Source organism: Nycticebus coucang, chromosome 4 (assembly GCF_027406575.1).
Source record: "Nycticebus coucang isolate mNycCou1 chromosome 4, mNycCou1.pri, whole genome shotgun sequence".
In the NCBI taxonomy this organism is placed as follows: Eukaryota; Metazoa; Chordata; class Mammalia; order Primates; family Lorisidae; genus Nycticebus; species Nycticebus coucang.
Genome location: NC_069783.1, coordinates 139,910,343 through 139,933,709, shown reverse-complemented (window position 1 = coordinate 139,933,709; position 23,367 = coordinate 139,910,343). Strand labels below are relative to the sequence as shown.

The 23,367-nt window shown below is 46.6% G+C and overlaps 1 protein-coding gene across 1 annotated transcript; it reads right to left on the bottom strand.

The window, feature by feature from the left end:
- On the bottom strand, positions 1-23,331 carry SF3A1 (splicing factor 3a subunit 1). The gene is made up of 16 exons (XM_053589582.1): positions 23,171-23,331; positions 19,594-19,715; positions 13,081-13,288; positions 11,689-11,946; positions 9,325-9,399; positions 8,091-8,241; positions 7,560-7,753; positions 6,655-6,772; positions 6,170-6,355; positions 5,394-5,515; positions 5,047-5,292; positions 4,319-4,526; positions 3,657-3,811; positions 1,878-1,979; positions 1,695-1,766; positions 1-505 (listed from the first exon to the last, which is right to left on the bottom strand). The coding sequence occupies exons 1-16, from the start codon at positions 23,231-23,233 to the stop codon at positions 404-406; spliced, it is 2,382 nt and encodes a 793-aa protein (XP_053445557.1). The 5' UTR covers positions 23,234-23,331; the 3' UTR covers positions 1-403.
- Positions 23,332-23,367: the final 36 nt, after the last annotated feature.

Genomic DNA, 23,367 nt, shown 5'->3' with positions numbered 1-23,367 from the left:
TTTCACAACAGGGTCCAAGAGGTTTATTAGACAGTCCATGGCAAGATACAAAATGATTAAAGACAGTAACCACCATCTTCTATCAGATTAGTACCACTTAGCACTATGAAAATGTCCTGTAGGATATCTCTGGGCTCTCAGTTCCTAATGGGCTGCCTAAAGAAATGAATGTCCTCTAATCAAGACTCTAACAAGAGTAGCTCAGAAAATCCTGCTACTCTTACCAATGTGGGGAAGGGGTGGGAGAAGTGAACCTCTGGAGAACAATTTAAATTCTCAAAGTGAGTTAGAGGGAAAGAAATATGCAGGCAGAACCCAAAGCCCAAGGTAGGCCTCCTGGATCTGGGGCAGGGGGTGGAGACAGGAGACGTACAAAACAGGGATCTGACAGCGGAGTTTCTCTCTACTTCTTCCTCCCGCCTCTCTCCTTAAGGGCCAGATGGATGATAGCACCATTGGCCATATTGTAGTAAGCCAGCGAGTTGGAATCCTTGATGAAGATGCCCTGAAAAACAAAGACCATGCCTTAGTGAGGGGCAACTTGCCTGGGGTACACTGCTGCTGCTGTACAACTCTGTTCATCTCTTAACTTAGAAAATAAAGGAGCTTGCAGAAAGCCAGGAGGCAGAGGAGTGAAAGGCTCTCTTTCTTCCTACCTCTTCCCTTCCTTTCCACAAAAAGGAAGTGTTCTTCCCCTTTAACAACATTTGATTCAAAGCTTAACTCCCCCCAAAGCTGGCCCTGGTTAATCCCATGGAGTTTTGACTCTCAAATCATAAGATCTTTTTTTTTTTTTTGAGACAATCTCAAGTTGTCACCCTGGGTAGAGTGCCGTGAGTCACAGGTCACAGCAATCTTAAACTCGTAGGCTTAAGATTCTCTTGCCTCAGCTTCCCAAGTAGCTGAGACTACAGGTGCCCACCACAATGCCTGGCTATTTTCCTGGTTGCAGTTGTTACTGTTGTTTTAGCTGGCCTGGGCTGGGTTTGAACTCACCAGCCTCAGTGTATGTGGCTGACGCCCTAACCACTGAGCCATGGGCACTGCCACATCATAAGATCGTAAGCAATCACAGAAAAGCAAAGTGAGGCCCAGAGAGATTTGTTAAAATCCAAAGAGGGAGAACACAGCCCTGCATGTGACCTGGCAGACACCAGGCTGGGCTGGACTACACTTCTGTGCCCATGCACAACGCCAGGCTGTTAAGAGGGCATAATGCTAGGAAGACCCCACCACTGGGTCAGGAACCCTCCCAAGTCTTGTCCTTAGATCTCTATCCCTAATCAAAACTGTACTAGGTGGTGCATCTTACAAGGGTACATGTGAAACTTAGTAAATGTAGAATATAAATGTCTTAACACAATTAACTAAGAAAATGCCAGGAAGGCTGTGTTAACCAGTGTGATGAAAATATGTCAAATGGTCTATAAAACCAGTGTATGGTGCCCCATGATCGCATTAATATACACAGCTATGATTTAATAATAATATAATAAAAACTGTACTAGGACTACTGTGACCCTACCAAAATCTCGGACCTGCCTGCCCTAGCACTCTTACTTCTAGGACGGACCCAGGTAGCTGGCCATACCCAAACGTTTTTCCAGTCCCCACGGTGTTTTCACCTGGGATTTACCTTCTGTAATGGCAGAGCTGTTGGAGCCCAGAGGGCAGGACTGTGGACATTGACTCACCTCATACTGCAGCTTCTGTTTCCCTGCAGGCATGCCTGTGGCTTCGTGAATCTTCACCTTAATGACAGAGACCTGTAGGACCAAGAAGAGATCATTTATCCCCTTGCTAAGGCCTGCTGAAAGATGTCCACTGACCCCTTGGTTTCCGTGCACCAAATGCCAGTTGGTGGCAGCAACCCATACCTGGTCTGTGAGCGGGAGGGTGAAGACCAGCACCTGCCCATTCAGTTTCCATTCCGTCTTATCCTGCATGTTAGGTACCTGGACTTTGATGGACACTGGACCCTGCAAAATCGGAGGTGGTCATTATGTCTGTGAAGCCCTGAGCTGATCAGGAACCCTATTGAATGCTATCCCTGGACCAGTCCAAATACTATCACCCATGCTTTTGAGCACCTGGATTCTGGCCTGGTTGACAACTGATCACTCTTGTGATGTTATACAATCACTTCCCCTTTTTAAGATTTGGTTTCTTAGGCTGGGCACAGTAGCTCATGCCTGTAATCCTAGCACTCTGGGTAGCAGAGGCAGGTGGACTGCTTGAGCTCACAGGTTCAAGACTAGCCTGAGCAAGTGCAAGACCCCATCTCTAAAAATAGCCAGGCACCTGTAGTCCCAGCTATTTGTGAGGCTGAGGCAAGAGGATCACTTGAACCCAAGAGTTTGAGGTTGCTGTAACCTAACCTCTATTAAGCCACTCTACCAAGGGAGACCAAGTGAGACACTGTCTCAAAAAAAAAAAAAAAAAAAAAAAAAAAAAAGATTTGGTTTAGTTTTTCTTTTCTTTAAAACCATCTCTGCTTTGCCTCCTGGTTGAGTTTGGAGCTAAAGTAGTGAAAATGCTCTGCAAACCCCAAGAAGCATCACAAGGGGAAAAAAACCTGGGTTCCTAATCTAGCTTCCCATTTAACTAGTATCTGTGAGCAAAATGCTATCATCACTTCAATACCTGTGAAGTGCTTTGCTCTATCCTGGCACTTAAGTGCTCAAGAAATGAGAACTATTATTAGAAAGAAAATTTAAAAAGACTTGGTTAGGCTTGGTGCCCATAGCTCAGTGAGAAGGGTACTGGCCACATACACCAGGGCTGGCAGGTTCGAACCTGGCCTGGGCCTATTAAACAATGACAACTACAATTAAAAAAAAAAAAATGCTGGGTGTTATGGTGGACACCTGGTATCAGCTACTTGGAAGGCTGAAGCAAGAAACTCACTTAAGCCCAAGAGTTTGAGGTTGCTGTGAGCTGTGATGCCACAGCACTCTACCAAAGGCAACATAATGCAACTATGTCAAAAAAAAAATGGCTGAGCACCAGTAGCTCAAGTGGCTAAGGTGCCAGCCACATACACCAGAGCTGGCAGGTTTGAATCCAGCCTGGGCCTGGCAAACAACACAACTATAACCAAAAAATAGCTGGGCATTGTGGTGGACGCCTACAGTCCCAGCTACTTGGGAGGCAGAGGCAAGAGAATTAATTGCTCAAGCCCAGCACTTGGAGGTTGCTGTGAGCTGTAATGCCACTACCCAGGGCAACAGCTTGAGGCTTTGTCTCAAAAAAAGAAAAAAAAGATGTGGTTAAATATACTGTGGAAGCAGGGACTGGGGCTATTTCTCTGCCTCCTCAACTGGAGCCTACCAGTTTTCCTAGGAACCAGCAATGCCACGGTTCCTACCTCCCCTTAATTCCAGTATGCCCACTAGGGTCCTATCCCAATAGGCAGCCCTCCTAAGGGCTCCAACTGGGAGGAAGGGCACAATGAATTTAAGAATCACTCTTCCAACTACTGATCCTACATTTAGTGTGCACTCAGAAGCCCTAAGAAGCCTCCAATGGCTGGCCTACGTCCCAGAAGCCAAAATCATTAAGTGGAATCAGGTCAGCCAGGGGAATATGTGGCTAGAGTAGTACTGGGCCCCCTAGCTATACACTCCAGGCCACAAGTGACACTCTACAACATATACCTTGTTCCTACGCAGGAACTCTTCCTCAGGCATGAGGCTATCCTCTGTCTTCAGTTTCTTGGAGGCAGGCTCATCCTCCATGGGAGGTGGAGGATGGACGGGGGGCATTGGGGCTGGAGCTGGAACAGGTGCCACAGGTGGAGCAGGCACAAAGGCTGCAAAGATAGTAATAAGCAGCCCCATGAATTGGAAGAAAAGATCCAGGACTCAGGGCTGGTAAGAACTTAAAGGGGGTAATTTCAAAGGTTCTTCCTAATCAGAGGTGTGAAGTGATACTCCTCACTGGCCAGCAGCAGGTTTCCTGGCAAAGACCTAGGAGGCTGTAAAATGCTTAGTTCTCCATGGTAGCAGGAGATTGGGCGAAGGGCAAGACCGACTGATGGAGTGAGTACCAGCCAACAAGCACCCATCAGGCTTCTAAGCCTGTATGAGGCCTGACCTCTGAGTGCAGACACCAGCTATGCCATTTTAAACTCCATCTCCCCTAGGAGCTGGGGCTCCCAGTTTTAGGTTTGGGGATCATTCACATAGGAGTAAGGACTATCCTCTGGACTGAACACCCAGCTAAAACAACTGGTAGTAATATCAGCCACTGCTCTGCTGACAGTGTTTGGCCTGTGGTCCTGGACCCAGTAACCTGGAAAGCTGTTGAAGACACTCACCTGTTGGCACAATCATGGGGGGTGGGCGGGGTGCCATGATAGGAGGGGCGGAAGGAGGCATGGGCACAACGTTGATCCTGGGTGCGTGAATGATGGGTGGCATGGGGGCAATCACTGAGCCTGGAGGCAGCCGGACTACAGATGCCATTGGGGGGCGGGGCATGACAGGTACTGCAGACACAACTGTAGTACGGACGGGAGGCGGCATCTGTGGAGGGTAAAGGATCCACAGGTGATAAGAACCCAAGGGTATACATAACTGGCAAGTGGCCACCTACAGTCCTGATGATGGGGCTGAGAGACTACAGCCTCAACCGGGCACCTGACAAACTACAGGGCTGAGAGGCCCAGGGCAACACCTTCCACTTAGGACGCAGCAGGTCAAACTCAAACAGTTGCTTGTGGCAAACACTGAGAACCACTAAGAGGCTGACCTCTAGCCTCCTGGAGACAAGTCAGGAGTACTCAAAGACCACTAAGCTCTGCAGCCTTTTTCTATACAAGCTGGCTTCTCATATTTGCCCCTTGTCTCCCTACCTGATCCAATCCTCCTCTGAAGACAGATCAGGACAGAAGTTCCCACTTCCTTTCGAAGGGTTCTTAGTCTTTCAACTTGACCTACTCAGCACTCAGGCCTCACTGTACGGTAGCTGCCCTTCTCAGTCAATAGTATCTAACCCCAAGATCTAAGTTCTAAAAAGTCAGTCACAGGGTGGCTGCTGGCTTACTGTGGGTGGTCGGGGCACTGAGGTGATGGGTGGGGCTGAGCTGGGGATGTTGGTGGCTGAAGATGGAGGCGGTGGCTGCTGGGGGATTTCATTGGGCTTGCTGGGACCAATCTTCTCTTTGGTGTCATCTTCTGGCACCAGGCCCTTGGCCTTATGGATGGCCTCAATCTGCTCCTGGAGAGTGATGTTGGCCTGGGCAGCCTGCTGGGTCCTGGCCATGCTGCCTGAGTGGCCATCCCAGGTCACCTGCATGGGAAAGCAAAGACAGAGTTTATCAGGACTCCTGAAATTAAACCCGTATATGGGGACCTACGGGCAGAGAAGGCACTAGGATCCATTAGCCACACCTTTTCCTCTGGCTTTTGGATCTCCTCCTCACCGATCTTCTTCCCGATGGCAGTTTCTTCTACACCAAAGATGTCGGTACGCCGCTCAGCCAACTGCTTCAAGCTGCTCTCAATATCAAGACCTATACACAGTCACAGATCAGAGGCAGGGATAGAAAAGGAAACTAAATCAGGAGTTCTTCTGACAAGGCAGCAGCTTTCCTGGTGTGCAGGGTGAAAGCTGGAATGAGGGTGGCTCTGGCCTTCAAGACAGCACTGTTGTCTTCAGAAGCTGGGGAAAGCTGCCCAATTGGTACTGAGCCTACAAACCCCTCTGACACATAAAAGGCCCTCTTTGAGCCAGAGAAGGCAAACTGTGCAGATAGGCTACATGAGTGGGAAGTACAGAGTCAAGCCTGGTCTCCCAACTCCAGATGGTTCCCTCCCTATTGTCTGTTTCTTGCACTGTAGCAACTGTTTTGCATTCCAAGGAGCTCAGCGTACTCTTGCCATCAGTGCCCTCATTCTAAGAAAGCCACAGGAATAAGCAACCCTCTTAGTCACAGCCAGATGTTGCTCTGGGATATCATCAAGCATATGTCATCTGCATGAGTGCCCACCTTTGGAGGATTCCTGTGGGGAATCCGTCTAGAAAATAGGTAGTTCTTTTGCAACATTAAGTGCTGCACCTATCCTCAAAAGCTTCTGTTAATTTCAATTGTTGCTTCCTAAGTTTGCTAAAGAAAGTTGGCTGTAATTTGGAAATTCCCATGGACTCTCCTGGAATTCCCACTCACCTGGTGCATATACCTCATCATCACTCTGCTTCTCACGAATGGAACGATCCCGCTGCTCTAGCCAGCGGGGGTCGAGAAGCCCAATGCGCATGTGTTCCTGCATTTTGCTGGCAGGGATCTTCTCTCCAGTGATGGGGGACACAAGATATTCATCTGGAGCAGGAGCTGGAGGCAGGGGCTTGGAAGCTAAAGGAATACAGATGTTTGAGTTAGAACACAGGGTAGCAGCCTAGGTTAAACGACGGTGGTTATTTCATTCATGCATCATTCATTCAAAACAAATCCTTTCAGAGCTACCCTCGTACCTGGTACTGTTCAAGGTACCAGGCACCAAGACGACTAAGCCTTATTTCCCCACCACAATGCCTGTAATAAGCTATCAATGCTGTTAGAACAAGCCCCCTCAAAAACAGATAGGTCTAAAGACCATACAAGTGCATACAGGCTCTTCCCCGGCAGTCAAAGGGCTAGGAAATAGGCCATACCTTTGGGATCATAGTCCTTGCGGACAATAACTTGGTCTGGAGTTGGGGGTAGAGGCGGAGGCATGGGTGTTTCGGGGGGTGGGGGCACCTTCTGCCCTTCTTCTTCATCATCCGAACCCTGAAAAGCAAAGTGGCAGTACTCAGAGGGGATGAGAAGCTATCTCACTGCAGCTGAGTCCTGGCACCTCTCAGGGTGGCAAGGAGCCCTGGCTTCCGCCAGCTAGTGCCCATGTGCTAAGCCTCCCAAGGCAGCTGAGGCCAGCCGGCAGCAGGCCAACCTGCTTCCTCACAGCATGAATGGGAGCACTGGGGGTCATGGTGCTAACATTCTTCCTAGGCATTTCCAGAAGCTGGCACCAGGCGGTCCCAAGAGGCCAAGGGCACTTGACATGCTGGGGAGGGGCATGGGGGCGAGTCAGCACTCAATGGTAGCTGCTCACAGAGCAATGCTGGGAGGAAGAGAAAAAGTCAATTCCCACAGACACAGGGGCCCTTTCTTCTTAGACTGTACACAAATTCTTTCTAAGGGGGGAGAGCAATTTGGCTCTGGAGACTATGCTGCTAGAGGGGTTGGCCTGAAATTCTGGGAACTTGAGGCCTAGCTAAGACCTCAAAATATACCAAAGCGTAGGCTGATGCAGAGAGCCCCCTAAATGAAAGCTAGCATGAGGCAGTGGGTAAAGAGACAGCCACAGCTTTTAAATCCTTGCTTGTGAATGAATCTTTACTGCCAAATCTGAAAGAGGCTCTGTGCTGTCTGGAGTTAGGCAAGTGTACAGCCTTGTTCAGGACCCACGCTGCCTTATAAGCTACACAAGGGAGCTGATCTCTGACTCTGGTGGAGAGCACCCCTATCTCCTGGGGCTCTAGGGAAAAAGGTCATCCCATAGGCCCACCCAGCTCACCTCATCCATGTCTTGCACTTGGGTGTCCTGGTCCAACTGGGAAGGAGGCTCCTCTGCTTTCTCCTGTTTGTCATCCTCCTCATCAGATTCAACTTCCATCTCAACCTCTTCACTCTCCCCAAACTTCTCATAGCGCTCCTGGATGAGGATTCGAGCACCCAGCTCCTCTGGCGTGGTTGGGGGAGGGAAGTTCCCTACCAGAGGGTAAGCCAGAGTCAAAGGGATTCCTTATCAAAGACCAATTTACTGCACTATCTGTTTGAGCTCTCTAAGAGCTGGGGCTATGTCTGATTTCTCTCCCTATCTCCAGAGGCCCACCCAGGGTCTGGTATGATACATATTTGTTGAACTGGATTTCATTTGGACAAAGTCTTCTGGGAGCAGAAAGGAAACAGACAAAGCCCTCTGCGAGATTCGACTAATAAAGCCCCCTGTGAGGTTTGGCTGTTCCCTGGGAATACTTGTACAATGTCTCCTGTGACGACTCAGTTCTTGGCTCCCCATCTGGAGCCACTCTCCTCATAGTCCTACCTTGCTCATTGGGTTGGAAGTCCACTGTTTCCACAACCACAAAATCATGCCAGTCAATCTGAGCATAAGCTACCCGCTCCTTCTCCTTCTCTTCTTCTTCCTTCTTCCTCTCACGCTCCTGGAACTTAGCCCATTCCACTCGGTAACACACCTGCCAGGATGGGAAAGAGCACAGTACTAAGCTGAATCAGAGTCTATTCCCCATGGGGCTATCACCTGAAGGGCTTTCACTAAAAACAGAACTTCCTTCAGAACAAGATGCTGCTCTATCCACGAGGGGAACTTCCTGGAGCAAATTAGGGTATTTGCATCTGGTTTCAGTCACACTCAGAGTTTGGACGGACAAAAATTCTAAATAATACAGAAACCATCTTCTGTCTGGGCCCCAAGAGTCAACTATTTGTTCAAAGTTTTCTTTTCAAGTTGGCAAGGGACTCTGTGCCAACAATCTAGCAAAATCCTCCAGGAAGCCTGTAGTTCTCAAGACAAGGAGTAGGCTGAGATCCTGAGAAACAAAAGCCTTCTTTTTTTTTTTTTGGTTTTTGGCCAGGGCTGGGTTGAACCCGCCACCTCTGGCATATGGGACCGGCGCCCTACTCCTTGAGCCACAGGCGCCGCCCAAAAAAAGCCTTCTTGCAGCCACCAAAACCAGTCAGCACCAAAATGCCTTTATGATTCTGAAAACCTGGGTGCTCCAAAAAGCATCTATCACCAGAGAACCCGCTCGGAAGCTGGTTTTCTAGCCATAGTAGAAAAGAAATGTACTGAATCTGAGAGCAAAGTAGAAAGTAGTGGTATACTGAGAAGCATATGGAACCCAGGTTTCTTTGGCCTTTGTAACCACAACGCCTTTTCCCACTACTCCTGTGCCTGGAACACAGCAAGGTACTGCCTCAGAGATTATTTTTTTTTGAGATAGTCTTACTATGTCACCCTCAGTAGAGTACTGTGGTGTCACAGCTCACAGCAACCTCAAACTCTTGGGCTTAAGCGATTTTCTTGGCTCAGCCTCCCAGCAGCTGGGACTACAGGCCTCTGTCACAACACCCGACTATTTTTTTTTTATTGTTGTCATTGTTTTTAGCAGGCCCTGGCTGGGTTCAAACCCACCAGCCCCAGTGCATGTGGCCAGCACCCTAATCACTGAGCTATGGGTGCTGAGCCATCTCAGAGATATATTCAAATGCAAAACAAAACCCACACAGCAGAACCTCCATCATTAGTTACTATTTACCTGATCCAAAACTTCTCGGGGGTTTTCAGCCTCTTTCTTGAGCTTTGAAAATAATCCTTTTGGAGGAATCAAAATCTAAATAAAACATAGAAGAATTAAACAACTGACAGTACATCACAACATGGGACAGAGGATGGCTGTAAGGATCAGATGAGATGAGAGCATGGGATTCTGGGTCCCAATCCCAGCTTCACTTGACTGTGGGACTTTGGGGGAAGTTACTAACCCAATAACTTGGGTTTCCTCCTGCAAAATGGTGACACCATCACTTAAAAGTTGGCACTATCAACTTAAAAAGGTTGCTTCAAGGATTAGCAGGCTATATGCAAAGGACTGGGAGATTACTCAGAATAGGGAAAGTATGTGATGCCTGCTTCCATGAGATTGGTTTGCTCACTCTCTCTGAATTTTCAGAGTATTATTTAGGCCTCTCTCCTGACTACCCTTCTGAAGACTGCAGCCTGTCCTGCCCCACCTCCCTGTATTTCTGTCTCTCCTTTCTTTTTCTCCATAACATTTAGCACTATCTGACATACACTGACGTTGCACTGGTCTCCTCCCTACTAGACTAGAAACTCCATGCAGGCATTTCTGTCTTCTGTTCACTATCACATATCCAAAACCCTGAATGATGTCTGGTAATGTGTACTGAGAAAATAAATGCTAATTTTGTTCTAAACAGGCAGCCATTCTAACTGCCCCAATAGTATCTACTGCCACTGGCAAAGAGGCTCAGCCCCAACCCCAATCCTTCTCATACCTCTTACTCCAATGATCTATCAGTGCACAGTCTTCCTTGGCTAGAAGCAGACACCAGAGCCCTTGGGTTAGAGTAGTACATACCAATACCCAATTTTTGAGAGAAAAACAGGAAAGTTAACAGAATAAAAAAGCATCTGGGGATTTTAACCCCGGAAGCAGTCCACTGAGGGAAATTAACATATGGCTCATTTAATAATTGATGCTGTGTACTTGCAGTAACCCTTTGGCCTTCAGTGATTGTTATTTTAGCTTTTCTACCAGTTTTTGGATTTGTTCATTTTTTTCTAAACACACATACTTTTACAATTCTAATTATATATAGTACTTCAAGTGAAGTCAGAGGAAATCTTTGTGAGTCTTTTTAAGTCATATTTTTTTTAACGTGTTAGTCTGAGACATCAAGAACAGATATACAGGGTGGTGCCTGTGGCTCAAAGGAGTAGGACGTCAGCCCCATATGCCGGAGGTGGCGGGTTCAAGCCCAGCCCTGGCCAAAAACTGTAAAAAAAACCCCAACAGATGTACATACCATCCCACTTGCTATGCTTAGTCCCCTGTAAGTACAGCAAGGAAAATGCACCACAGGCAAATCTTTACCAGTGTATTTTACAATAAATTAATGATCTGATTATTTTAAATAGCTTGACTACAGCAATGTCACATGGTAATTAAGATATACCAGTTTATATCTTAAACTACAACAAAAAATAGCCAGGCATTGTGGCGGGCGCCTGTAGTCCCAGCTACTTGGGAGGCTGAGATAAGAGAATCACCTAAGCCCAAGAGCTGGAGGTTGCTGTGAGCTGTGACGCCACAGCACTCTACCGAGGGCAACAAAGTAAAACTCTGTCTCTAAAAAAAAACAAAAAAAGATAGCAGGGTCTAAAGTAAAAATGCCAGATATCAAGGCTTTGCAATGTCCTGGCTGTGTAACTCTGGCCACATTAACTTCTTTGTGCCTTAGTTTTCTCTTCTGAAAAAGTGAACATAATAATGGCTACCTTATACGCTATTAGAGATTAAATGAGAAGTTGCATTTGTTAAGCACTCAATAATGTCAGTTATACTGACTTACATTACATTTCTCAATGCCTCCTTAAATGGTATTTCTCATATAATGCACTTTACAGGGTGAAGAACATAGGTTTTAGAGTCAAATGTTGGTTTAAATCTCTACTAGCTCATAAGTCACCTTTCTAAGCCTGTTTCTGCTTCTGAAAAATGGGGGAAAAACACTTAAATTAGGTAACAAGAGGCAACTGTTAATGGCTTGCTTCTTCTCAGGCTCTGTTATCAAGTAACTGAAATGGAAATATACTTAAAAACACCTAGCACCACTTGGCCTTTGTCAGACATTAGGCAACCACCTAATGGTAGTTGGTAACCATGTGCTTCATTTCTCTTTAGAAGTTTTCTGTGTTGCATTTGAGGAAATAACTGAATAGAAATCAAGATTTTACATTAAACTGAGATTCATAACAAAATTGCTCAGAGTCCCCACCAGGTAGCATCATCCCACAGTGAGTAGAGAAGAGTGCTTCCAGTGGTAATATGCTTTCCTTCTCTGGGCCCATCATCCCCATTCCCGCCCTGACCAGGCACCTTGGTATATTGTTCCACCAGCTTTGTGAAATAGTTGAAAAGACTGTGCTGTGGGCGGAGAAAGTCAAACTGGTAGTTGCGCTGTTCTTTCTGCATCAGTTGTGTCAGAAATTGGCGTCCATTTCTGGCCACAAATTGAGCTGTCAGCTTCACCACATCCAGGTCAAAGGCTGAGATGGAGGGGGGGTCAGCAATGAACTCAAACTCAGGAGGGGGTTCTTTGGGTACAATGGTCTCTTGGATCACCTGGGCTTGGACCTAAGAAACAGAGGGAATGTGAGGCAAGACATACAAGGGTGGGAAGGAACGCCCCCTCCCCTCCAAGTGAGATGGCCATGGACCTCTATGTTTTCTGTATACACGAATGGCAGTTGGTTTTAAAGAATCCTAACTCACAAAAAGCACCAGTTTCTTGGCCAATTGTAGCCTGACTCCCCGAACAGCTTCAAGACCCATGCCCCTCTATTATCTTTGCTCCTGCCCTGAAATTGAGGGCCGAAACTGGATGGCAGAAGATCCAACAGGAACACAGTTTATTAAATCCCCCTGAGGGGATGGAAGGCGTAAAGCCTACGTGTGCAGAGAACCCCACTGTACAAAGTGTTTCCATGACCTCCACATGCACCATGACATAAACAGAACAGGTAATATGGATCCTTTTTATAGTTGTGGAAACTGAAGTAGCCCAAGGACCTAGAAGTAGTCAACTGCAAAGCATTTCTTAGAACCTGACATCAACCTTTACATCCCACTGCAAATCAAGGAGCTGCCTCTTCTACCTTGGTTCATGAGTATAGCAAAAAGGACCAGCACAGGTCTGCACAGGAAGCAAAATCTGTTAGCCTCTGTTTTCACTTACAACCCTAACAGACCCTAGTGCTGGGCCTCAGTTCATGGAGGATGGTATCAGGGCAGACCAGGTGGAGGGGAACTGGGAAGATGAAACAGAAGGGATGGTACAAGAAGGGACCCAATGCCACACTGCCTCCTTCAGCACAGTCAGGTAGGAAGTCCTCCACATTACCAGGACACTGCACTCACCCCATGCATGATCCAGGCCCTGATAAATCACACCTCCAACCCTCAGATTCCTCATCTGTAAAATGGTCACTCTGTCAGCCTCCTCATGAAGCCTCTGTGAGGAGTCAATGAGACAAAGCTCCCACAATACTGAGGACAGAACTTGATAAGCAGTGTTTAAGAAATACCAACTATTATCAGTACTTTGCTGTCTGAGTCTCAAAATCTGCATCTGTGAGACTGGGATGACAACCTCACTACTCTCCCCAGGGGGTTGTGAGGTCTGGACGTGAGGGTTAATTATGTACACCTTCCTTACTCTTGCTTCCCTGTTATCCCTGGGGAAGTAAGCAGAGGGGCTGAGCTCCAAACCTTCTGGGGAAGCTGCTGCTGGGTGGCCTGCTGCTGCTGCTGCATGACCTTGGGGATGGCAGCCGAGGGCTCCTGAGCCTTTCCCTCCTTGAACTCGCTGACTTTGTGGCGGTAGTAGGCATGATAAGGGTCATTGGGGTTCAGGAAGTTGAACTTGGGGTTGTTGATCTCGTTCTGTCGTATCCTAGCTTCAAATTCAGGCCCATTTCTGAAAGGAAGACAGAAAAGTTATCACCACAACCACCTTTGTAACTACTTAGATCCGGAACACTGTCCATTTGTGCTTCCTTCATGCCACCACCCACTGCTCGTGCCAGCCCATCCTTCAGCACAGCAGACATCTTCCTTGGCCTCCTAGTATAAGCCTCCAGTTGTATCTGCTTCATTCAGCCTGAAACAGGAGACCTCTACCACAAGGTCTCCTCAGCCTCCATCATTCCTTAGCTCCTCTGCCAGTTGTCATTTCTAAAACCATCTGGGCTACTGTTCTTTTCTTTTAATTAAATTTATTTATTTTCAAAATCTATTAAGCTGGGTGGCGCCTGTGGCTCAAAGTAGTAGGGCGCCGGTCCCATATGTCGGAGGTGGCGGGTTCAAACCTGGTCCTGGCCAAAAACTGGAAAAAAAAAAAAAAAAAAATCTATTAAGCTGGTACCCATAAACCCAGCTACTCAGGAAGTTGAAGTGGAAATTAAGGTGGGAGGATTGCTTGAGTCCAGAGTTTGAGATCAGCCTGGAGTTTAAGTTTGTATAGAGACATAGTGAGACCCTGTCTCTATACCTCCCCCCCCAATAAAAATAATTAAAGAAAAAAGAGTCAAAAGTACATACAATAAAAAAAAGTTGTCAAAATCTATTTAGCTTCAAGTTTGCTGAGGCTAATTCTTGTTAAAAGGGGAGATTATGGCTGGGCATGATGGCTCATGCCTATAATCCTAGCATTCTGGGAGGCCAAGGCAGGATATTAAAAATAGAAAAAATTAAGTGGGTGTTGGGTGGTGCCTGTGGCTCAAGGAGTAGGGCGCTGGTCCCATATGCCAGAGGTGGCGGGTTCAAACCCAGCCCCGGCCAAAAAAAAAAAAAAAAATTAAGTGGGTGTTGTGGCAGGTGCCTGTAGTTGCAATTACTCAGGAGGCTGAGGCAAGAGGATCGCTTCAGCCCACAGTTTGAGGTTTCTGTGAGCTAGGCTGACACCACAGCACTCTAGTATAGGCAACGGAGTAAGGGGTGGGGGAGATTAACCCTGCTAAAGAGATTACACAATGACAGCACCAAACTGGGACTGTGTCCTTTAGGTAATGAGAAAAGACTAAAAAAAAAAAAAAAAAACCCATAAAAATTTAGGTGATTTGGTGCCTTGTCCAGGCACTATCTAAAATCATCCTGGTGAAGCCCACATAGGAAACTTGCTCCACAGGATCCAGATTTATACTAAGAAGGCACAGTCAGAAGACAGGGTTGTTAGATCTGCAGAAGTGGTCCTCCATCATTCTCTGTGCCGGAAATGGTTGTCCAGGTATGCCCCAGGGACTCAGCATGCATGTCTTCAAAACCTCAGGTTAATGAAAAAATGCTCCATCACAATGTTTAGGGAACCCTGATTTTTAAAAAAATCTCAGTGGTGGGCGGTGCCTGTGGCTCAAGGAGTAGGGCACCGGTCCCATATGCCGGAGGTGGCGGGTTCAAACCCAGCCCCGCCCAAAAATCACACACACACACACAAAAAATCTCAGTGGTAATACTACAAGGTGCCACACTTACTTACAACACCTGTGTTGGTCTGGATACATTCCAGTTTCACATTCACAACAGACTCATGAACCACAGCACATTACCAAACTACTTTTTGCCTCAATTTCCCGACACATAAAATGTTGCTAACACCACCTTCCCTCTAATTAAGAAGATCAAATACTTAAGGAGGTGCAAAAGCCTTTTTGAATCATACTATGGCCTGCAAATGCTAGGGGCTGTTATTCCTTTGAAGGCTAAAAGGGGCTGTTCCATAAATATTCAACATGTCTGTGGCACTTCCACCACTTTTCTAGCCAGAATCCTGTTCTTAGAACTGCCCCAAACACATGGCCCCAGGGGCTGATGCTCCCCAGATGGCTTGACTTTCTTCAGACTTCCACACCCCTGGTACTGTGAGAAGGCAGGGCAAGGTGCAAGCAGTGCTGTGCTTCAGATTAGCCACAGCAAGCTATGCCATGCTGGGGGTCATCAACATCCAGGCCAGCTCCTCAGCAAGTTGTGGTCCCACCCTGCATCATGACTAACAACATGAGGTCTCAATTTGATAGCATGTTAGTCCAACTGGAACCTCATGCTTTGGGAAAAACCACTTCCCTCCACTCTTTAAATAATACACACATGAGGAGGAGGGTGAATGTACACTTAAAATCCTGCTAAACTAGGCCACCATGCCCAGCAAATGCCCAGGACAGATGGAAGGGCTGCTAGAAAAAGGAGCCTTAGTTGTCTCCGGTATCACTGCCTAAGCCGTAAGCTCACGACATTTGGAATAATGTGAGTTAAAACAATGAGAAGGCAGGCGTATTCATTCCAAGATATTCTGTTGTTTTAAATTAGCTTAATGTTAATTTTAGAAATACATTCGGTAACACAAGATTTCAGCAGAAAAAAGACATGATTCTGACTCAACCCAGCTGGTGGGATTTTAAAGGCTAATTTCCACTTCAGTTTCTTAACAGAAAAATACAGGAAAGGGAAGAGAAAAAATTCCTTTTAGAAAACCAGTTATGGATTGCTGCCGCATACTCCATGAATGTGAACCTAGCTGAAGTAAAGCACAGTTCTGCATGCTTGCTTTATTTATTTATATTTATTTATTGAGACAGTCTCACTCTGTCACCCTGGGTAGAGTGCCATGGCATCATCACAGCTCACAGCAACTTCAATTCTTGGCCTCGAGGATCCTCTTGCCTCAGCCTCCTGAAGTAGCTAGGACTACAGGTGCTCACCATGACACCCGGCTACTTTTTCTATTTTTAGTAGAGACAGGGTCTCACTCTTGCTCAGGTTGGTCTCTAACTCCTAAACTCAAGCAATCTACCCGCCTCGGCCTCCCAGTGCTAGGATTATAGGCATGAGCCACTGCGCCTAGCTGCATGCTTGTTTTAATTCAGTCTGTCCCTGCATTGCAACACAAATGAAAGCAAGTTCAAAGATTTTAGAAATGCATATGAAAGCACTCACTGTAGCTAAACATCAATCTAGAGATGTGCATGTGTATTTATTTTTAAGGGACCCTGAACCTTATTTCTATAGCAGCACAGGATGACACAAAACTATTAGAAAGCTCTTTGGCAAAATCTTTAAGAAATCTTTAGGCCGGGTGGGGTGGCTCATGCCTGTAATCCTAGCACTCTGGGAGGCCAAGGTGGGTGGAATGCCTGAGTTCATGGTATCAAGACCAGCCTGAGCCAAGAGCGAGACCCCTGTCTCTAAAAATAGCTGAGTGTTGTGGCAGAGGCCTGTAGTCCCAGCTACTCGGGAGGCTGAGGCAAGAGAATCACTTAAGCCCAAGAGTTTGAAGTTGCTGCGAGCTGTGACACCAAAGCACATTACCAAAGGCGACAAAGTGAGACTGTCTCAAAAGAAAAAATAAAAAGAAATCTTTAAACATGGTAACGTACTACACTGAATTTTCTTCTGAAATGCTAGAAACAATCTCTAAGGAAAATACAGGGAGACAGCTAAGTTAAGGAAGGCCCTTCACTTCAACACGATGCATCCTCACGATAGCTGACTGTGCAGCATCAGGAAGATACTGAGCAATGCAGAAAAATGTCTACAGCACACTATGAAGGGAAAAGAAGAATGTGAAAGTATATCTGCTAGCATTACAGGAATCTAAAAAAGGATGCCAAGGGGCAGATAGAAACAGGAAAAAGGGGCGGCACCTGAGGCTCAGTCGGTAAGGTGCCGGCCCCATATACTGAGGGTGGCGGGTTCAAACCCAGCCCCGGCTGAACTGCAACAAAAAAATAGCCGGGCGTTGTGGCGGGCGCCTGTAGTCCCAGCTACTTGGGAGGCTGAGGCAAGAGAATCGCTTAAGCCCAGGAGTTGGAGGTTGCTGTGAGCTGTGTGAGGCCACGGCACTCTACCAAGGGCCATAAAGTGAGACTCTGTCTCTACAAAAAAAAAAAAAAAAGAAACAGGAAAAAGTGAAAACAGCTGGTAGCAACTATTCTGGTACTGAGATATGGTTACTGTTCATTCAACACTCTTTTCCTATTTATTGTTTTTAAAAAATCAGGGGGAAAAAGGAAGCATGAGTGTGGCTATGAGACACGGATCACTTATCTTAACCAACACCTGCTGCCCTAAAGCTGACATGACCTAATAATGTTCAATCAAGCACAAAGCAGCTTTTAACTGACTACTCAGTTAATTACAGCCCTTGAAATGTGAAGAGATAACTCTGTATAAAGCAAAGTGAAATACTTAAACAGATTAATCTATGTTTAATTTTATTAGAAGGTAGAGAAAGGCAGAATATCTATTAAATGATGTATAGTAGGCGGCGCCTGGCCCCATATACTGAGGGTGGTGGGTTCAAACCCAGCCCTGGCCAAACTAAAACAAAAAAGTAGCCGGGCATTGTGGCGGTGCCTGTAGTCCCAGCTACTCGGGAGGCTGAGGCAAGAGAATCACCTAAACCCAGGAGTTGGAGGTTGCTGTGAGCTATGATTTCATAGCACTCTACCGAGGGTGATAAAGTGGAAAAAAAAAAAGATGTATAGTAATTTGGATACTATCTCGGGAGTGACTTCAAGGTGGCCCCCTGAAAAGTAGATATCCAAGGACGACAGGAGGAAGAGCTGTCCAGTTTGTCAAGAGTAGCCAGAAATCCTGAATTTTTTTTTTTTTTTTTTTTTTTGAGACAGGGTCTCACTTTGTTGCCCAGGCCTGAGAACAATGGTGTGATCATAGCTCACTGCAACCTCAAACTCCTCAAGTGATCCTCTGCTTCAGCCCCTGTGTAGCTGGGACTATAGAAGAGCACCACCAAGCCCAGCTAAATTTTCTAATTTTTGTAAAGATAAGATCTTGCTATGTCGCTCAGGCTAGTCTTAAAACTCTTAACCTCAAATAATCCACCTGCCTTTGCCTCCCACAGTGCTGTGATTATAGGAGTGAGCTACCATGCCTGGTCCAGGCACTCAAATTATAAAATCTAATTTTTAAAATAGTGGCAACTAATGAGTTTTTAAAAAATATTATGAAGACAACCAAAAATAAATGGCTGGGTACACTGGCTTACATCTAGTACTTTGGGAGGCCGAAGTGGGTGGACTGCTTGAGCTAAGGAATTCTAGACCAGCCTTAGCAAGAACAAGACCCTGTCACTACGAAAATGAAAAAAATGAGCTGGGCATTATGGCAGGTGCCTGTAGTTCCAGTTACTTGGGAGGCTGAAGCAAGAGGATTGCATGAGCCCAAGAGTCGGAAGTTGCTGTGAGCTATGATGACATAGCACTCTATCTAGGGCAACCTAGTGAGGCTCTTGTCTCAAAATAAATCAATCAATCTGTGGGCCGAACTTGGCTAGCTGGCTGCCAAAGGAATACTATAAAAAATACTATAAATGAGGGGATGTAATGACTTTTGGAGTCAAGTGGCCATTAAGAAGATTCCAACCAAGGACAGGCGTGGTAGCTCATGCCTGTAATCCTAGGATTCTTGGAAGCCAAGGTGGGTGGACTGTCTGAGCTCAAGGGTTTGAGATCAGCCTGAGCAAGAGCGAGACCATGTCTCTAAAAAGTAGCCAGGCACCTGTAGTCCCAGCTACTCAGGAGGCTGAGGCAAGAGAATCGCTGGAGCCCAAGAGTTTGAGGTTGCTGTGAATTGTGACATCACGGCACTCTACCAAGGGTGACCAAGTGAGACTCTGTCTAAAAAAAAAAAAAAAAAACCACCCAAGGATCTGTGAGTGTGTATAAGTGCAGTGGGAAGAAGGGAGGGGAAGGACTCTCACCTATTTCTATCCCTGAGAAAACAGCTAACACCTGCATGACATAACTGAATTGCATTCAGTCCCATTACCTTGTTCTTGCCTCATGACATAACCCTGAGGTGGCATTTTGTTCATTTTTGCAGATGAGTCACTTGAGATTCTGTGGAATGCAGTCCTTGCATAATGAGAATGATCAACTCTGCGTTTTATCTTACTCAGGCCAGCAGTTCAGACACAGACAAACACGCACAGCCCCATACACCTTGTGACAAAAAAGCTTTCCAGGCACTTCCTCAAGCTGTTTTGAAAGCAGAAGCTCCTGGTGACTATAGAGCTAGGTCTGACTGTCACTTTGGCCACTGTGTCAGAGATGTTACCACCTCACTGCTATGTAGTGGTTTTAGATAAACTAACAGGCCTAAGCCAACAGTGAGGCTCTTTAAAAGCCCAGGTGTTACCTTTGTGCTAATTCAGAACTCTTCCTGCTAACATCCACCTCTGACCCACCTGAGTAGAAGTAGCTATGTTACCTGGCCACAAAGCTCGCAGTCTTGTCAACAATATTTCTGACCTCTGGAGGAGGGTAAATAATCCCCACCACTGGCTTAGAAGGTGTAGAATCCTCTTTTGAAGATGTTTCTTCCTCTGTGGGCTATGGAAACAAGAAAAGGAAATACTATTAAACCCCTTTAGGATACTGTTGAGAGCACAGACTTTCACCCACCAACTTCCCAGGTAGCATCCTCTGCTTCAGAAAAGCAGTTCTCTTAACTGCATAGCACTTGCACAGGCCACTCCTGGGAAACCAGGTAAAAGAGCAGCCTTCCTAGCTCTCCACTAACTGGACGATCTCAGAAGGACCAGGAATCTGCATTTTTAACAAATGCTCAGAAGATACAAATGCAGAGGCTCTGACTATATTCAGAGAAACCAGGTTCTAGAATCCAGAAGGCCATATCTATAACCCTGTGCCCAGCATGGAACATTCAGAAATGGGATATTTTGTGCTGGCAGTTCATCCTGCTTTGAATGCCCTTTTCCCTTCTGTTCCACACTCTTTACCACCATTCAATGCTCAAATGTTTTGTCAAACTCCATTGGAATAGTCAGTATATAAATTGTTCTGTAAGTTCCCATATTCTTTCTCCAGCAGCTTCTTCCCCTTAGTAAACAAAGGGTCATGTCTCACATCTTAGAAAAATAGTTTCTTCCTGGCTTACAAGTTCCTTTTTGCTGGTACCATCTCCCTTCCCTTACTCGAAGTCAGGCGTCCTCAAACTTTTTAAACAGGCGGCCAATTCACTGTCCCTCAGACCGTTGGAGGGCCGGACTATAGTTAAAAAACAAAACAAAACTATGAACAAATTCCTATGCACACATCTTATTTTGAAGTAAAAAAAACAAAACGGGAACAAATACAATCACACCGCCTCATGTGGCCCGGGGCCAGCAGTGTGAGGAACCCTACGTAAGTACTCAAAACATCCTGAATTCTTTTCAGTCTTGGACTTCCCACTTCCTTACCTCTCATTCATTTCCAGTGTTCTTACCAAAATAAAAAACTGCCTACAGCCAACTACAGCCATTATCGGGGCTTGACTACTGACCACTGCTTCACAGAACTCTCCACTCAACTCCCAGGCCCCATTCTCACCTGTCTTAAATAAAAAACTGCCTACAGCCAACTACAGCCATTATCTGGGTTTGACTACTGACCACTGCTTCACAGAACTCTCCACTCAACTCCCAGGCCCCGTTCTCACCTGTCTTTCATTCTTGCTCACCATTCTAAGTCTCCTTCCTGACTTCTATTTTACCTACTGTCCTATAATGCTAGAGACCCCCATAATTCTGTTCTTGGTTCTCTTCACAATATTCACACCTCCACCAGGCACTCACAACCATGTCCTCTACTTCCCTCCCACCTCTAGGCTGAAAAATCCCACCCAAATCCATGTCACAGATCATTCTTGTGCCTTTAGATCCAGCTGACCCCTAGACACTTTCATCCCTAATCTTCTTCCCCATGAGCGCCTATCTGGTTATCCAGGTCAGAAACTTGGGCCTTCTTTCCCTTCCTTAGCCTCCATACTCAGTGATAATAAATATTATCATTTATCAAGCAGAGCAGGTCCCAGATACTTTCTTCTCTCTTTTTTTTGAGACAGTCTTATTTTGTTGTCCTCGGTAGAGTACCACGGCATCATAGCTCACAGCAACCTCAAACTCTTATGCTCAAGCGATTCTCTTGCCTCAGCCTCCGAGGAGTAGCTGGGACTCCACCACAATGCCCAGTTATTTTTAAATGAGACAGGATCTTGTTCTTGCTCAGGCTGGTCTCGAACTCATGAGCTCAGGAGATCTACCTGCCTTGGCCTCCCAGAGTGTTAGAATTACAGGCGTTGAGCCACCACGCCTGGCCCCAAATATTTTCTAAGCACTTTAAATATTTTAACTCTTACAGTATTGATAGTTTAATAATTAAAAATATACTCTTACTCAGCACTTTAAATATATTAACCCTTAGGAGAGCCCAATAAGGTTAGGTACTTTTTTTTTTTTTAATTGTTGGGGATTCATTGAGGGTACAATAAGCCAGGTTACGCTGATTACATTTGTTAGGTAAAGTCCCTCTTGCAATCATGTCTTGACCCCAAAAGGTGTGGCACACGCTAAGACCCCACCCTCCTCCCTCCTTCCCTCTCTCTGCTCTTCCTTTCCCCACCCCTTCCTCCCAGGTTAAGTACTCTTATTATCCCCACATTACAGATCCATATAACAGATGAGGAATGGCAAGCTTAATATCCAATGGCAGGGCTCAGCACCCATACTGAGCAGTTAGGGCACCAGCCACATGTACCAGGGCTGGCGGGTTCAAACCTGCCCGGGCCTGATAAACAATAACTACAACAACAATAAAAAAAAAATTCAGGAGCATGATTGAGAGGTTTTTAAGTGCTGGGAGGCACTATATAATTTATGGCAATCCAGACAATAAACACCTCCCGAAGAGTATTCAGGTATGTCAGCCTTCGGGCTAGACTGAGTTCCCTAAAGTTTGTGTCTCAATTCAGTCTGGTTAGGTTGGAACCTGGCATGGTGTTTGACTGAAGAAAAGAACTGAGTAGATGCTGAAAATCAACATCCAAAAATGTACCGGGAAGACTGGAAAATTAGGGTCTACTGGGTGAACCCCACTGTGGGGGAGAAGCAACTTCCAAAGATCATCCATCAGTGGAGGAGCTCAATCAGTGCTCCTCACATTTCAGCAACATCGCTTGGTGATCTTATAAAATACAGATTCCTATCCGGAAGGTCTGAAGTGCAGGTTCTGTTTTCTTTCTTTTTTTTTGAGATAGAGTCTAGCTCCTTCGACCAGAATAAAGTGCCATGGCCTCAGCCTAGCTCAGAGCAAACTCAAACTCCTGGGCTCAAGCGATCATCCTGCCTCAGTCGCCTAGATAGCTGGGACTACAGGCATGTGCCATGGAGTCGCGCTAATTTTTTTTTCTATTTTTAGCAGAGACGGGGTCTCGCTTAGCTCAAGCTTGTCTCCAACTCCTGGGCTCAACCGATCCTCCCGCCTCAGCTTCCCAGAGTACTAGGATTACAGGCGTGAACCACTGCACCCGACAGAGACTTTGTATTTCTAGTAAGTTCCCAGGTCGGACCACTTTTTTTTATTTTTTTTTTAATCCGGCTCACTAGTTGCCCTCTGTAGAGTTACGTAGCGTCACAGCTCACAGCAACCTAAAACTCTTGGGCTTAAGCAATTCTCTTGCCTCAGCCTCTCAAGTAGCTGGGATTATAGGTGTTCACCACAACGCTCGGCTGTTTTTTTTTTTTTTCTTCATCGTTGTTTGGCAGGCCTGGGTCGGATTCGAACTACTGAGCTACCGGAGCCGAGCCGTCCGCGGACCACTTTGAGAACCACTGTTCTAGAGTGATTGTTCTGCTCCCAGAAGACAGTGCAGTGCAGGAAGCGCGCAGCCTCCCGGGACTTGCAGCCCCTCGCAAGCCCTTCCAGAGCGGCCGCTTCTTCCAGCGCGAGAGAAGAGCGCCCAGGCCTAGGCTCGAGCTGCTGGTTGGGCTGCAGGGGGAAGGTACCTGTTTGGGCTCGGCGGCCACCGGCGGCGGCGGAGGCACCGCCTGCACTGGTCCGGCCGGCATGACTGCGACGCTCAGGGCTGCCAGTCCGCCTTGGTATAGGTGAGAGGTACCGCGTCAAGACAGGCTCCCTCCCGGACGGTACGACGAGCTCCCAAGATGGCGGCGGCCGCGCGAGTCGTAGCGGACGAGGTGAA